The following is a 15,643-nucleotide window of genomic DNA, read 5'->3' as shown; positions in this document are numbered from 1 at the left end:
TTTAAAAACACAGCATGGCCAGGCACGGTGGCTCACACTTGTAATCCCAGCACTTTGAGAGGCCAAGGCGGGCAGATCATGAGGTCAGGAGTTCAAGACCAGCCTGGCCAATATGGTGAAACCTTGTTTCTACTAAAAAAAAAAAAAAAATACAGGCTCTTGCCTCCCATTCTGCCATGGCTCCCAAAGGCAGCTCCAAACAGCAGTCTGAGGAGGACCTGCTTTTGCAGGATTTCAGCCTCAACCTCTCAGCCAAGTCCTCTGTGCTCTCCTTTGGGAACATGTTCTCTGTGTCTGCCATCCCCATCTGGTTATACTGGGGAATATGGCATATGGATCTTTTTTTTTTTTTTTTTAGACAGAGTCTCACTCCATCCCCAGGCGCCAGGCTGGAGTGCAGTGGCACGATTTTGGCTCACTGCAACCTCCGCCTCCTGGGTTCAAGCAATTCTCCTGCCTCAGCCTCCTGAGTAGCTGAGACTACAGGCATGTGCCACGACGCCCAGCTAATTTTTGTATTTTTAGTAGAGACGGGATTTCACTATTGAAACCCTGACCATTGGCCAGGATGGTCTTGATCTCTTGACCTCATGATCCGCCCAACTAGGCCTCCCAAAGTGCTAGGATTAGAGGCGTGAGCCACCGCGCCCAGCCCCTGGATCTTCTTCAGTCTGCTGTTTTGTAGAGTGTGATGACCCTAGTAAGCACATATTTAGTAGCTTTTGCATATTCTCAAATGTCTCATGACATTTGTTCTCAAGCACAACACAGAAGAGGGAGAATGCTGTTTCCAAAGAATTGACTCAAAAACTTTCTGAAGCTGATAACAGAAAGATGTCTTGGAAGGAGAAAGATGAAAGAATCTTGTGGAAGGGGAATGAAGTTGCTGATTATGAAGCTACATTTTCCATCTTCTATAACAACACTCTGTTCCTGGTCTCAGTCATTGTTGCTTCCTTCTTCACACTGAAGAAGTTCAACCTCACAGTGAACTACATTTTATCCATAAGTGCTTCATCAGGACTCATCACCCTCCTGTCTACTGGCTCCAAGTAGACCATGTCAGTTTCACCCCTGGCTTTGTGTCTATGGGTGGCCGGTGGCATATGGAAAAGTAGCAGGGTGGTCAGGGTGGGAGACATACAAGATGTTTTTGTAGTCTAGAGACTAAAAAACTCAATGTAATTCAGCATTTGTTTATTGGCTGTTTTTGACAGATTGTTGAAATTAAATGAAAGGGAAACTTGGAATACCAGGACATTTATTAAAAGGAATAAATGTCAGCTGGGCATGGTGGCTCACACCTGTAATCCAAGCACTTTGGAGGCCAAGGCAGGTGAATCACCTGAGGTCGGGAGTTCAAGACCAGCCTGACCAACATGGTGAAACCCTGTCTTTTTTTTAAGGAATAAATGTCTTGCAATGTGCTGTAATCACAAAGAGGAGAAAATAACTTGTTTCCTTGATCTGTCAGAGGTCACAGTAACCTAGGCCAAGCTGTTATTACTTATTATATAATAGCAGAAAGTTAATAACTGGTTCTCTGTGTTCCAAACACAATATTATAACTTTTTTTGAAACATAAATATCAGAATGAATCCTCTTCCCAGGGGATTGAACAGAAGCTTAATGTTTTTTTTTTTTTTTTTTGAAGTAGATTGAAGCAGTGATTTTTAAAACAAAGAGAGCAGAACTAGAACATCTTAAATTTTTAATCCTTTCTTTACAGGTTACCTAGACCACTTTTGATTAAGAAAACTGTAGAAAGTTAGTAACTGCCACAAGCGAACGCCAGGCGGTGGCACGTGTCAATTTCCACAGAGTCCTGCTTTGCGGGGTGTCTGAATGCACTGCACGGGGTCTCTGCTCACACCTGCTGGAACCAATCGTGGCAGATTTTAGTCCACAGGTCGCTTTTCCCCATATTTCTTTGTAAACTCTTCAGCATTCTTACAGAATTTTTTACGGTCCTTAGAGTATTCTTCAGCTAGGTCAGCACGAAGTGGGTGCTCGGGCTGGGGGTCATTCACCAGTGCTATGAGGGACTGGATTACTTGGTCGGTTTTGGTTGCTGGCTTCCAGTTTTCAGCACTAATTACTGGGAGACAGACCTGCCCCTTTTCATCGATGTTCGGGTGATAGATCTTTGTTTTAAATGTGATCTTCGGTGGTTTGAATGGGTACTCTGCTGGAAAGTTGATTTCGATTCTGAAGGCCCCCTTATCATACGGAGGGTTGTCAGGAACAATAAGCCCTTGCCAAGTCAATAAATTAGCTTCATCAACCTGGATGTTACGGAAGTTTTTCATTCCACATTTGCGGATTTCTTCAAGCTCCTTCATCAGCCTCCTGCTGGCCGCCATCTTGGATTTGGTGGTGCTCCTTCCCCCGAAGCTTAATGTTTAACAAGTGTTTGTGATTTGAAATAACACAAAATTTAAAATGATGATTTCTCCAACTTGAGGAAGGAAAAAAATTAGCCAGGTGTGGTGGCGCACACTGTAGTCCCAGCTACTCGGGAGGCTGAGGCAGGAGAATCGCTTGAACCCAGGAGGCAGAGGTTACAGTGAGCTGAGATTGTGTCATTGCACTCCAGCCTGGGCGACAGAATGAGACTTGTCTTAAAAAAAAAAACAGATACTGCATAACTGCCCCCTTCCTGCTGTGGTACTGTAAACTGATGGGAACAGCTCACAGGAGATCAAGTTTGAGAGCCTGGGGAAGAAAGGCAAAGACAGGACAAAGCCTACCGGGCCTGGCTGGGCCTCAGCAGACAATCTGGAGGAGAAAGGGGCATCAAAATGCTAAGTAGAGATAAGCCCAAGGAAGGGTAATCATTGACCCGTTGAGAGTGTTATGGGGCAGGTACCACCCGTCCATCCTGTCTTCCTGCCTCAGGTACCCTGGGAGTAGCACTAGTTTTAATGCCTCAGTTGCCCTGCCTGACTCCTAAGTAGATGTTAAAGGCTACTGCTGTCTGCTCATGTACAGCTGTCACACTTACCAATGTGTATACTTTAGCAGTAGATTCTGTGGATCTGTGGAGTTATAATCGTGAAGTTTTTCTCTCCAATTGTTAACCTCAAGGGAAGCAAGTATCTTACACTCTCACGTATCCCTGCCATATAGCACATGGTAGAACCTTTTTTATTTTTTCGAAGACAGTCTGGCTCTGTTGGAGTGCACAATCACGGCCCACTGCAGCCTCAAACTCTCCAGCTTAAGCGATCCTCCCACCTCAGGCTTCCAAGTAGCTGAGGCTACAGGCGTACACCACCAGCCAGGCTAATTTTTGTATTTTTAGTAGAAACGGGGTGTCGCCGTGTTTCCCAGGCTGGTCTCAAGCTCCTTGGCTCAAGCGATCCGCTCTCTTCAGCCTCCCAAAGTGGTGGGATTGCAGGCGTGAGCCACAGTGCCCGGCCAAAACATTTTGATTAATTTGTGCTGTACTTGGTTGACAATGGTGCCTCCTTGCTGTTCGCTCCATCTCCAGACTCCCTTCCACTTCATCTGCTCAAAGCACCATTTTCAAGATGCTACTTCGGACCAAAGAACTGAAGACCTGTCAGTAGCTTATACCACCCATGTGGAGTAGCATACACTACTTTATAACATCGTGGTTGTGTCGTGAGGACTTTAAGATTTTGAAGTTCCTTGTGGGCTGGAGTCCTGTTTGCCGCAACTTTACCGTGCTAGGGTTAGAATGTTTTATGAAACCAAAGCACAGCTCAGCCTCTGACCGGTTCAAGCCCCCCCTTCCCTTCCGGGACGGAGAATCATAGAGCAGCCTGGCGCAGCTAGGCCTCCTGGCGCCATAGAGACGCGCAGAGGACTGCTAGAGCGTTGCTCGCCAAGGGACTTCCTTTTCGTTAGTCCTCCTTCCCAACATGGCGCAGTCGATTAACATCACGGAGCTGAATCTGCCGCAGCTAGAAATGCTCAAAAACCAGCTGGACCAGGTGGGACGAGCCCCAGAAGCGCCTCTTTCCTGCTCTACATCCCCCCTGCCCATGCGTACTTCCTCGCTCCCCGTTCCAAGTTGGGAGCCTGCCTTTCCCAGGCGAAACCTCTATCCGATCCCAGGATCCGCCCCCTCCCTGGCCGGGCTCCCTTCTCCCCGCAGCCCTTTCATTGACTCTATTCCCGTCCTCTGTAGGAAGTGGAGTTCTTGTCCACGTCCATTGCCCAGCTCAAAGTGGTACAGACCAAGTATGTGGAAGCCAAGGACTGTCTGAACGTGCTGAACAAGAGCAACGAGGGTATGGGGTAGGCGGGTGAGGGCAACCTAAAGTGGCGAGCCAGCTTCTCTCGTCCCACTTCCTAATCCAGTTTTTCTTAACTGAAACGAGAAAATCCATTACATCTCGTATGCCGCTTCATGAACCCTTTGCATGTTGCCTACCTAAAATTGAAATGTACAGGACATACCTCTGCTCCTGTTGCCCCTGTTTCCGTTCTTTTCACACTGTCTGTGGGTGCTGTCCCCTGTTGGAACTCTCTTTAATGTCTTACGTTGGAGCCGCTAACCTTCCCCAGGTGTTTGTCTTCATTGCTTTCACAGGGAAAGAATTACTCGTCCCACTGACGAGTTCTGTATCCTTTCCACAGGAACGGCTACCTGCTGCCTTCTCCCTTTCTCCCTCACTCTCCCCCAAAAAGCGGGGAGAAGGGTCGTTTTGATTACTTCAGATTCCCCTCCCCCGCAACGTTTTTGAGAATACTCTTACTACACACTATGTAGCTCTTATATCTAACTTCACACCAACATCCAGCTAATGCCTTGTGAATACCAAGGAGTATGTCGAGTTGAGATGTAATATTTCCCTTTGCTGTTTGAGAACATTAATATGGAGATAAAGCTGGTGGTTTACATTTTGCTAATAACTTAGAAGACACAGGCAATAGACAAAATAGGAGGATATAGAAACAGGTATGTTGACTGTTAATCTTCAATTTCAGCTTAATTGTGGCTCATTCCTAAACTGTCACTAAGGAACCTGGATTGTGTCCACTTGCTGAATGTCTTACTTGAATGAGCGAGTTATGGCAATACGGCACCTTTGTAGTCTGAGAACTGACAGGCTAAAAAGAACACAGGAATAGTATAGTAGGGAATCGTTAAAAAAAAAAAAAATGGCTGGGTGCTATGGCTCACAGCTGTAATCCAAGCACTTTGGGAGGCTGAGGCGGGCAGATCACCTGAGGTCAGGAGTTCAAGATGAGCCTGACCAACATGGGAAAACCCCATCTCTACTAAAAATACAAAATTAGCCAGGCATGGTGGCACATGCCTGTAATCTCACTTAGGAGGCTGAGGTCGGAGAATCTCTTGAACCTGGGAGGTGGAGGTTGCAGTGAGCTGAGAGTGTGCCATTACACCCCAGCCTGGGCAACAAGAGCAGGACTTCACCTCAAAAATAAAAATAAAATAAAAATTCATCAAGAATTAGCTACTTCATGATTGAGGGGGTTAAGGGAAGTGAGGCTAGCTTTCCACTTGTACTCTACAACAGTAGGAAAACATATCTAGTCTTTCTGGAGGGGCTAATGGGAAGAACTGCAAGAACTGTTTAGAGGGTGAGAGATGGGATGAGGCAGGACAAGAGAGTGTTCCAGCATACATCATTTTCTCCATAAAGAACCAACTTCTGTCTTCTTTCCATTTGGAGTTATAGATATTGTTCTAAGGCCTCCAGATTATTCAGTCCTTATGCCTTGTAGCTTTTTGGAAAACGAGGGTCTTTAGAGGCCAAGCAGGCTGGGTTGCAGAATCACAGCTCATGCTGGGCTAGTTTTTCCCTTAATACTTGCTCCTCAGATGTATGTCCCTGGGAAGCTGCATGATGTGGAGCACGTGCTCATCGATGTGGGAACTGGGTACTATGTAGAGAAGGTGAGTGAGAGCATGTGGATGCCCCTCTGAACAGGGAAGGGAAATTTAGGGAAGAGCTAGAGTGCAACATGGCCAGAGGGTATCTCCTTTTAGCCCCTCGTTCACCTCTGATCTTGCAGACAGCTGAGGATGCCAAGGACTTTTTCAAGAGGAAGATAGATTTTCTAACCAAGCAGATGGAGAAAATCCAACCAGCTCTCCAGGAGAAGCACGCCATGAAACAGGGTAAGCTTTTCCTGGGGCACCTCTTGACCGTCTCTATCTCCATGGTAAAGAATGTGGATTGGAGTGTGAAGCACAGGGGTGTCCCCTTTGCTGGATTAAAACTATGTCTTAGTTGCTCTTTGGCATCTTTAGAATCTGCGTACTGCATAATCACTATTTGTAGATTTCTGGGTTGAGCGTTTGAGAAATTGAGAGGAAAGAAATATGTGTGCTTTGGTGGAGCTCCTATTTAATGAGGATAGAATGGGGGATGAGATAAACACACAGGAAGGAATCATGACCCAAACGAACTAATTACCAGCAATTACAACCCCGGCTGCACATTAGATTCACTCAGGAAGTTTAGAAAGAAAACGTGGGTTAATTCCAGATCAACTAAACCTGGAAGTCAAGGGAGGCGAAGTTATACCAAGGTCAGTTTTTTTTTTTTTTTTTAAAAGCTCCCCTCGGCCAGGCACATGGCACACACCTGTAATTTCAGTACTTTGGGAGGCCGAGGCAGTTGGATCATGAGGTCAGCAGATTGAGACTATCCTGGCCAACATGGTGAAACCCTGTCTCTACTAAAAATACAAAAATTAGCTGAGCGTGGTGGCGAATGCCTGTAATCCCACCTGCTCAGGAGGCTGAGGCAGGAGAATGGCTTGAACCAGGAAGGTGTAGATTGCAGTGAGCCGAGATCACCCCATTGCACTCCAGCCTGGCAACGAAGTGAGACTCTGTCTCCCCCCAAAAAAGCTCCCCTCTGTTAAAATCAGAATTCAGAACCAGTGTTCTAAAGGTAAAAATCTTTCCACATTATAGTCTTCTGATTATGTGTGAAAGGTAAAAATCTTTCCACATTATAGTCTTCTGATTATGTGTGACTCATTTAGTGTTTGTTTTTATATCTGCGGTTAGCATCTTTTTTTTCAAGACGGAGTCTTGTTCTCACCATAGACCCTAAATTTGTGTTAGTGACCTCACAGTGGATCACTGAGTTTTATTAATGCCGGGTGCGGTGGCCTATGCCTGTAATCCCAGTACTTTGGGAGGCCAGTGCGGGTGGATCACCTGAGGTCAGGAGTTCAAGACCAGTTTGGCCACCATGGTGAAACTTGGTCTCTACTAAAAATCAAAAATTAGCTGGGCGTGGTGGTACATGCCTGTAATCCCAGGTGTTTGGGAGGATGAGGCAGGAGAATTGCTTGAACCTGGGAGGCAGAGGTTGCAGTGAGCCAAGATCATGCCACTGCACTCCAGCCTGGGTGACAACAGTGAGATTCCATCTCAAAAAAAAAAAAAAAAAAGTTCTATTAATAAACTGCAGTTAGTTGTTCTCCTGTCCTTAAACTTGCCTGTCACTTCTTAACTCTAGATTCTCCTTTTTGCTTGTCACCAAGATCTGACTCATCTTTTTTTCTACAGCTGTCATGGAAATGATGAGCCAGAAGATTCAGCAGCTCACAGCCCTGGGGGCAGCTCAGGCTACTGCTAAGGCCTGAGAGTTTTTACAGAAATGGGGAGGGACACCCTTTGGGCATGGCTTCCTGGTGCTGGAAAGGGAAGGGTCTTGTGTTTAATGCCAATAAATGTGCCAGCTGGGTAGAATGTTGGTCTTTTCTTGGATTAAGCAAGGGATTGGTGATGAGATTGCGGGGGTGGCCGAGAGTGTGGGCCTCGCCCCAGAGCCTGATGCACAGGGGTGATGCGGTTCTCTTCTTGGAGGCTCCACCGCAGGGCCCTTTGACCAGCTGGAGGAAATCCTATGCTGGGACTGTGCTGCTCACGCTGCAGAGCTGGTTGCCAAGGGAACGGTCGCTAGGCGGAAGTGGAGGTGCACCGGTACTTCCTTTTCCGGGTCGGCGCTCCCGCCTCCCTGCGGGGAGGATCTGATGGGCCACCGCTTCCTACGCGGCCTCTATACGCTGCTGCTGCTGCCGCCGCCACCCTTCTATAGCCGGCACAAGTTCGGCCCAGAGTCCGTCCCGCCCTCGAAGCGACCCTGCAGCAAACTCATGGCACCGCCCCGAATTGGGACGCACAATGGCACCTTCCACTGCGACGAGGCACTGGCATGCGCACTGCTTCGCCTGCTGCCAGAGTACCGGGTATGGTCCGCAAAAGTGACCCTGAGACTGCGTGCATGCATTGCCTCCAGGGTGGACGGCGTTCCGCTATCAGGGTCTCTCCGGTAGCGTCCAGCAGCCCAAGCACCCTTCCTACCTGCCCTGCATCCCTGAAGTCCAGCATTAATCCCCTACCCGGCAACCCCTGGCAGCCCCTTCACCCATTATGTACCTCACAGGATGCAGAGATTGTGCGGACCCGGGATCCCGAAAAACTCGCTTCCTGTGACATCGTGGTGGACGTGGGGGGCGAGTACGACCCTGAGAGACACCGATATGACCATCACCAGAGGTAGGTTCCCAGATATCATTTATTTAACTTCCTTGATCTCAACTTTCCTCTGCTCCAATTGAGCCATCCTTGGTCCGTGTCAGGGAAAAGAACTGCCTCATCTTTGAAGTCAACTCCCGCTAGGATATACCATCCTTCTTTCCGGCTGTCTGCTCTTCACCCATCTCCCTGGCCTGGGACCTTCCTTGGTTCCAAGAAGTCCCTCGAGCCCCTTCCTTATCTCATCTCCTTCCTTAGCCAAGGTTTTGGGGGTTTTTTTCCCCACCAGCGACTTCGTCCCAGCTAGATAAAGCCATCTGTTTTTATTAGTCCATTCTGGTGCCCTTGCTGCTGCACCTAACTGCTGGGCCCACATGATTGTGGCAGTTGATGACAGTTCAAATGTGTGAAGTTTTCTACTTTATTTACACCCTTCCAAAGGGAAATCCTTGCTCAAGGGTAGTCCATTCCAATCCTTTTCTTCCCCCTCAAGCCTCTACAGCATCAAACTCAATGTCCCTGCCTCTTCTTAAAAGAAATTACCAGGTCTTCTTTAGATTTATGATGTAGATGCCATCACACACACACACAAAAAAAAAAGAAATTAAGCATTTCCTCCCACCCCAAACTATCCTCAGCTCCCTCCTACCAATTCAGGGAAGTTTGTTCCCTTCTATCGGAGATTAATCCTCTGCCCTGTTTCCAGTCTATTACTTTGTCCTCTGGGATTTTTTTTTTTGAGACAGAGTCTTGCTTTGTTGCCCAGACTGGAGTGCAGTGGTGTGATCTCAGTTAACTGCAATCTCCACCTCCGAGGTTCAAGCGATTCTCCTGCCTCAGCCTCCTGAGTAGCTGGGACTACAGGCACGTGCCACGTAATTTTTGTATTTTTAGTAGAGATGGAGTTTCACCATATTGGCCAGGCTGGTCTCAAACTCCTGGCCTTGTGATTCACGGCCTTGGCCTCCCAAAGTGTTAGGATTATAGGCGTGAGCCACTGCCAGCCTATCCTTTGGGATTTCATGTCACAGTTCCACCAGTGTCTTTGCCTCGCCTTCCCTACAGCCTAAAACCCTTCTCAAGTATCTTCCATCTTTAAGAGAAATAAAGATATAAAAACAAAACCCTCCCTCAATTATACCATACCATGAAAAGTAATTATCTTGGAGAGAGGGATTTATGATGTTTTGAGTCTCTCTTTTTTTTTTTTTTTTTTATAGCATACATATTATTATAAACAATGTCAGGAGGAAACCCTCCCAATATTTACAGCCTAAGCTCTCACACTCACTCCTCAGCTGCCCTTCAAAAATCAGCTGACCATGGCTTCACCTCTTCCTTTCCAGTTCATTCCCCTTGAGCCCACTCCCAGTCTCCACTGGAACTGCTCAACAGAAGGGCACCAGTGACCTCAGCACCAAACCAGGGAGCTGGCACAAAAGGTCTCAATTGATCTCTTTAGCACTTGGCATTATTGACCACCTCCTTTTATCAAATTGTTTTGTTTATATACACTTAAAAATTATACATTTGAAACAAAGAATATAACGTTTCTAAAATATCGAACATAAAATGAAAGTCTCCCTGCCTAAGAAACTAGAACATAGCCAGTACCTTTGCATCTATACCTGTGTGCTTCTCTCCATCCTGTCCCACACCGGCCCCCAGAAGTGAGCAGTGTCCTAATTTGTGTTCTTCATACGCTTGTCCTTCTGTATAGTTTAGCAAATGTCTATTTGCATGAACAGTATGCTTAGTTTTGCTTCTTTCTGAACTTTTATGGGGGGGTTAACTATCATTTGTGTCATACCTGTGAATATTTTATATATTCTTTTGTATTTACTCAGTTTTTTGTTTTATTATTTTTAAGACAGAGTCTCATCTGTCACCCAAGCTGGAGTACAGTGGTGCAATCTCAGCTCACTGCAACCTCTGCCTCCCAGGGTTCAAGTAATTCTCCTACCTCTGCCTCCCGAGTAGTTGGGACTACAGCTGCCCACCGTCATGCCTGGCTAATTTTTGTATTAGAGACAGGGTTTCACTATGTTGGCCAGGCTGGTCTCAAACTCCTGACCTCAGGTGATCCACCCGCCTCAGCCTCCCAAAGTGTTAGGATTACAGGCGTGAGCCACCATGCCTTGCCTCAGTTAGTTAGTTTTAGTTTTTTTGAGATGAAGTTTCACTCTTGTTGCCCAGGCTGGAGTGCCGTGGTGCAATCTCAGCTCACTTCAACCTCCACTTCCCAGGTTCAAGCGATTCTCCTGCCTCAGCCTCCCGAGTAGCTGGGATTAGAGGCATACGCCACCATGCCCGGCTAATTTTTGTGTTCTTAGTAGAGATGGGGGTTTCACCATGTAGGCCAGGCTGGTCTTGAGCTCCTGACCTCAAGTGATCGCCCACCTTGGCCTCCCAAAGTGTTGGGATCACAGGTGTAAGCCACTGGGCCCAGCCTGTATTCAATATTTAATAATAAAAGTAAACAAATGGAGCTCCCTAGGTGATTCTCAGATGGACTAGTATTTAGAAATCATGGCTGTAGTTTATACTTCCCTAACATCTGTTACATCTTTTCTCTGTTTTCCACCCTACTGCTGTTCAAGTCTTGCCTTTATTCACCTGAACCATTGCAGGTAATCTCCTTGCATCTATTCTCCCTGCTGGCTGGTGCAATGCTCTAATATGCACCTGCCTGCTTAAAATCTCCCAGTGACTTCCATTACCCAAAGATAAAGTCCAGTGGTCTGGCCCTGCCTGCCCTTCCAGCTTTATCTTTTACTACTCACTTCTCACACCTGAGCTGCCTTTCCTGAAGTTCCATCAAAACACTTGTCTTTCAGCCATCATTCATGTTGTTCCCTCTACTTGGAATGCTTTTTCTCTTTCACCCCTTGTCTGGTGCACGTCATTAATCTTTCAGAACTGACCTGGAAGGCTGTCCTCTGAACCCTTTCCTCATCCCTTCCTTCCTTTTCCTTCTCTTGTCTAGCGAGAGTACTCGCGGGGTTGTTTGTCAGCCTCCACAGATGAATCAGAAAACGAGGACAGCATCTTGGTTTTTTTATCCTTAATGTCATATAAAACATAAAATGTGGCAGATAGGAAGCACTGAGTTAACCACTGAATGAATGCATGGAGACTCTAGCCAAGGTCCCTCACCTCAGCCCTACCTCCCTCTGCTTCTCAGGTCTTTCACAGAGACCATGAGCTCCCTGTCCCCTGGGAAGCCATGGCAGACCAAGCTGAGCAGTGCGGGACTCATCTATCTGCACTTCGGGCACAAGCTGCTGGCCCAGTTGCTGGGCACTAGTGAAGAGGACAGCATGGTGGGCACCCTCTATGACAAGGTGGGGACCTGAGGACAGACATGCCCCCCACATGCATTTCTACCAGGCTGCCTGGAGCAGTGCTCACACAGCACTCAGCACTGGGCCTCGGGTCAGGGTTCCTGGCCTGTGATAGGCCCAACACTCATCCTCTCCCTCAGTCAGGCTCATGTCACAAGGAGATGGTGATACCTCCCCTACCTACGTCCTGGGGTGGTTGTGAGAAGTGGATGCTGTAATATTTGGGAAGGGCTTTGAAAACCATAAAGCAGCATGGCCCCATCTTTTTCTTGACACACAAACAGCAATTGTTCAGCACCTTTGGGTAAACACAGGGGAGGCTGCTTATGTTTGGAAGCAGATGGCTCTAGAGGTTCTGGCTGCTCTGAAGGTTGAGGGGAGCATATGTTAGGCACCACTGTAATTCACTAGTGGTACATAAATTGGGAAGCTCAGCTGGGATGAGTTTTATTATGAAACTATCTTTGGATTCCACCAGTATCCCCTGCAAGCAGCTTCCTGCTATTGGGGAAGGAACATGGAAGTCGGGTCGCACAGTACTGAGGACACCTACTTGTTCACAAGTCAAAGCACAGATTCAGTCAGCTGGATTTCTTGCACGTAGACTGTTGAGTTCAATTCTGTTTTAGCATGCCCATCTTCTGCCCTCTGACTATAGAATTTTTGGAGTATCAAGATTTTAGACTGAGTCAGTTTTCCTTCCACTGCTGAAGGATTTCTAAACGACTGACTAAATTTTTTTTTTTTTTTTTTGAGACAGGGTCTTTTTTTTTTTTTTTTTTTTTTGAGACAGGGTCTTGCTCTGTCACCCAGGCTGGAGTGCAGAGGCATGATCTTGGCTCACTGCAACCTCCGCCTCTTGGGTTCGAATAATTCTCCTGCCTCAGCCTCCAGAGTAGCTGGGATTATAGGCGCCTGCCAACATGCCTGGCTAATTTTTGTATTTTTAGTAGAGACAGGGTTTTACCATGTTAGCCAGGCTAGTCTTGAACTCCTGACCTCAAGTAATCCACCCACCTCGGTCTTCCAAAGTGCTGGGATTGCAGCCACCACACGCGGCCCTAACAATTGACCAAACTTAACCTGTGTTTATTTTTTGAAAGACAGTTTCCCAGGCTGGAGTGCAGTGGTGCCATCGTGGCTCACTGCTGCTTCGAACTCCTGGGCTCAAGCAACCTTCCCACCTCAGCCTCCCAAGTAGCTGAGACTACAGGTGCATGCCACCATGCCTGGCTAATTATATATATCTTAATTTTTTGTAGGAGGGTCTTGCTGTGTTGCCCAGGCTAGACTGAAACTCCTGGGCTCAAGTGATCCTCACGCCTCAGCCTAAACTTAAGTTTTAGCTGATCATCAGGTTGGGGTCCACATGAAGAGGTGCTGGGCGTTACTTTCTCAGCACTCCGAGAGTAGCACTTTTCTACATACCACAGATGTACTGCTATATAGGGAGGCCTATTTTTTAGGGCATTTGGCATAAAATGTCTGCCCCGAAACTCTTGAGGCATTAGCCTACCATTTATTCAGACCCAGGAGATGTAGCAACTGCTGATGTCACGTTGCACATTATGGGCTCCCCCAGAACTGTAACCCAGCATCCAGCTTTTAGAGTTTAGTCTCACACTCATTTTCTCCCACTTGTGTTCTTGACCTGAGCCCCTCCTGCACCTCATTGACCATGTCACTAAATACCTACTCACTCCACCTGGAGATGTACCAGCCTTCAGCCATGGGGATCCACTCCCACAGATACTCTCTAGCAACTGGAGATCTTCCTTGTTCAAAAGTTCGCAGTCCCTTCCCCACACGTGTTGCCATTGGCTTGAGCTTTGTGCAGCACAAGCAGCATTGGATTAGAAATCAGGTGATCTGAATTTCAGTCACAGCACAACGAGCCCTCTGAGTTTCAGCAGACTGCTGAATTTGCCAGTTCTCCTTTTCTCGTCCAGTTAATGCTGAGAGATCCTCACAGGGCTGTGTGTGTGTGAACATACTTTGAATCCTGTAAGACTTCACGTAACTAGTAGATAGCCTCAAGAATGTTTCCCTTGCTGCTGCTTTAGATGTATGAGAACTTTGTGGAAGAGGTGGATGCAGTGGACAATGGGATCTCCCAGTGGGCAGAAGGGGAGCCTCGATATGCAGTGACCACTACCCTGAGTGCACGAGTTGCTCGACTTAATCCTACCTGGAGCCAGCCCAATCAAGACACCGAGGTAATGGGGCTCCTGGGACCTATAAGTACTGTGGGCTGAGGGGAAATGGGAGCATTTGCTCCTCTTAAGTCCTAGCAAATTCAAAGTTTGGGCCAGCACTGGTTCTGATTTTCATCATTCCCAGGCAGGCTTCAAGCGTGCAATGAATCTGGTTCAAGAGGAGTTTCTGCAGAGATTAGATTTCTACCAACACAGCTGGCTGCCAGCCCGGGTCTTGGTGGAAGAGGCCCTTGCCCAGCGATTCCAGGTACAGGCCTGGGAGGAGGCATTGTGGCTTGGGGATTACTGACTGCCAATAAACAGGAGCTCCTACTTCTACTCTTAAACCTTTTTCCTCTCTGTTGCCCAGGCTGGAGTACAGTGGAACAGTCTTGGCTCACTGCAGCCTCAACCTCCTAGGCTCAAGCAGTCCTCCCACTTTAGCCTCCTGAGTAGCTGGGACTACAGGCACATGCCACCTCACCCAGCTAATTTTTGCATTTTTTGTAGAGACAGGGTCTCACTTTGTTGCCTAGGCTGGTCTCAAACTCCTGGGTTCAATTGATCCTCCCACCTCAGCCTTCCAAAGCGTTGTGACTGCAAGCATGATCACCATGCCCGGCCTACCTTAAACCTTCTAGCTATGCTCCCCCTCTTCCAGGTGGACCCAAGTGGGGAGATTGTGGAACTGGCGAAAGGTGGATGTCCCTGGAAGGAACATCTCTACCACCTGGAATCTGGGCTGTCTCCTCCAGTGGCCATCATCTTTGTTATCTACACTGACCAGGCTGGACAATGGCGAGTACAATGTGTGCCCAAGGAGCTCCACTCATTCCAAAGCCGGTGAGGCCCTAGGGAACCACCCTGCAGACCTTCAGGCCTGTCTCAGGCTTGTTAAGAGAATGCTGCCAACTTTGACCTCTGCTCTACTCCTTTCTGCCCATTTGTAGGCTGCCCCTGCCAGAGCCATGGCGGGGTCTTCGGGACAAGGCCCTGGACCAGGTCAGTGGGATCCCTGGCTGCATCTTCGTCCATGCCAGCGGCTTCATTGGCGGTCACTGCACCCGAGAGGGTGCCTTGAGCATGGCCCGTGCCACCTTGGCCCAGCGCTCACACCTCCCACAAATCTCCTAGTCTAATAAAAGCTTCCATCTCTGGCCAGGCGTGGTGGCTCATGCCTGTAATCCCAGCACTTTGATAGGCTGAGGTGGGTAGATCACCTGAGGTCAGGAGTTTGAGACCAACCTGACCAACATGGAGAAACCGTTTCTACTAAAAATACAAAATTAGCTGGGCATGTGGTGGGCATCTGTAATCTCAGCTACTCGGGAGGCTGAGGCAGGAGGATCACTTGAACTTGGGAGGCGGAGGTTGCGGTGAGCTAAGAATACCCCATTGCACCCCAACCTGGGGAACAAGAGTGAAACTCCATTTCTAAAAACAACAGAACCTTCTGTCTCATACCCAGTCCTTGACTCATTCTTGCTCTATACCATTCTGGAAAGTGAAACAACTATTTGTGAGACCCTGTGCTAGATATTCTTTTCTTCACACTAACTTCTTAGCCTTGCTTTCCAAATCATTTGAAACTATACAGTTTCTAGAGT

At 47.7% G+C, this 15,643-nt stretch overlaps 3 protein-coding genes and 1 pseudogene across 5 annotated transcripts; 3 read left to right on the top strand and 1 right to left on the bottom strand.

Moving 5' to 3' along the window:
- Positions 1–74: 74 nt before the first annotated feature.
- Positions 75–1,125, top strand: LOC100406737 (translocon-associated protein subunit gamma-like; annotated as a pseudogene).
- Positions 1,126–1,658: 533 nt separating this feature from the next.
- LOC100406123 (ubiquitin-conjugating enzyme E2 L3) lies at positions 1,659–2,390 on the bottom strand. The gene has a single exon (XM_002752526.7). It carries the CDS (start codon positions 2,361–2,363, stop codon positions 1,899–1,901), a length of 465 nt encoding a protein of 154 aa, XP_002752572.1. The 5' UTR covers positions 2,364–2,390; the 3' UTR covers positions 1,659–1,898.
- A 1,472-nt stretch (positions 2,391–3,862) lies between these two features.
- Positions 3,863–7,703, top strand: PFDN5 (prefoldin subunit 5). Of its 2 annotated transcripts, XM_002752524.6 has the most exons (6): positions 3,863–3,959; positions 4,157–4,259; positions 4,562–4,593; positions 5,819–5,893; positions 6,013–6,118; positions 7,526–7,703. In XM_002752524.6, the coding sequence occupies exons 1-6, from the start codon at positions 3,888–3,890 to the stop codon at positions 7,600–7,602; spliced, it is 465 nt and encodes a 154-aa protein (XP_002752570.1). In that variant the 5' UTR covers positions 3,863–3,887; the 3' UTR covers positions 7,603–7,703. The 2 variants fall into 2 exon arrangements, with proteins under 2 accessions (XP_002752570.1, XP_009002109.1); XM_009003861.4 differs by lacking the exons at positions 4,157–4,259; positions 4,562–4,593.
- A 253-nt stretch (positions 7,704–7,956) lies between these two features.
- Positions 7,957–15,195, top strand: MYG1 (MYG1 exonuclease). Of its 2 annotated transcripts, none has more exons than XM_002807108.5 (7): positions 7,957–8,208; positions 8,406–8,518; positions 11,682–11,841; positions 13,905–14,057; positions 14,182–14,304; positions 14,698–14,879; positions 14,987–15,195. In XM_002807108.5, exons 1-7 carry the CDS (start codon positions 7,993–7,995, stop codon positions 15,168–15,170), a joined length of 1,131 nt encoding a protein of 376 aa, XP_002807154.1. In that variant the 5' UTR covers positions 7,957–7,992; the 3' UTR covers positions 15,171–15,195. The 2 variants fall into 2 exon arrangements, with proteins under 2 accessions (XP_002807154.1, XP_035112538.2); XM_035256647.3 differs by having other exon boundaries at positions 7,957–8,291.
- Positions 15,196–15,643: the final 448 nt, after the last annotated feature.

The sequence above is a fragment of the Callithrix jacchus genome, chromosome 9 (assembly GCF_049354715.1).
Source record: "Callithrix jacchus isolate 240 chromosome 9, calJac240_pri, whole genome shotgun sequence".
NCBI classification, from domain to species: domain Eukaryota; kingdom Metazoa; phylum Chordata; class Mammalia; order Primates; family Cebidae; genus Callithrix; species Callithrix jacchus.
The sequence above is the reverse complement of the archived record's forward strand: the minus strand, read 5'-3'. Positions and strand labels throughout refer to the sequence as shown.

What these genes read in the sequence shown, in the direction of transcription:
- LOC100406123 (XM_002752526.7), bottom strand. Translation starts at nt 2,363, where the DNA reads ATGGCGGCCAGCAGGAGGCTGATGAAGGAGCTTGAAGAAATCCGCAAA.
- PFDN5 (XM_002752524.6), top strand. Translation starts at nt 3,888, where the DNA reads ATGGCGCAGTCGATTAACATCACGGAGCTGAATCTGCCGCAGCTAGAA. An exon ending in TCGTCCCACTGACGAGTTCT is followed by an intron (nt 4,594 to 5,818) that starts GTATCCTTTCCA and finishes CTTGCTCCTCAG; the next exon opens with ATGTATGTCCCTGGGAAGCT. An exon ending in CTGGGTACTATGTAGAGAAG is followed by an intron (nt 5,894 to 6,012) that starts GTGAGTGAGAGC and finishes CTGATCTTGCAG; the next exon opens with ACAGCTGAGGATGCCAAGGA.
- MYG1 (XM_002807108.5), top strand. Translation starts at nt 7,993, where the DNA reads ATGGGCCACCGCTTCCTACGCGGCCTCTATACGCTGCTGCTGCTGCCG. An exon ending in TGGGCACCCTCTATGACAAG is followed by an intron (nt 11,842 to 13,904) that starts GTGGGGACCTGA and finishes CTGCTGCTTTAG; the next exon opens with ATGTATGAGAACTTTGTGGA. An exon ending in CTCCACTCATTCCAAAGCCG is followed by an intron (nt 14,880 to 14,986) that starts GTGAGGCCCTAG and finishes GCCCATTTGTAG; the next exon opens with GCTGCCCCTGCCAGAGCCAT.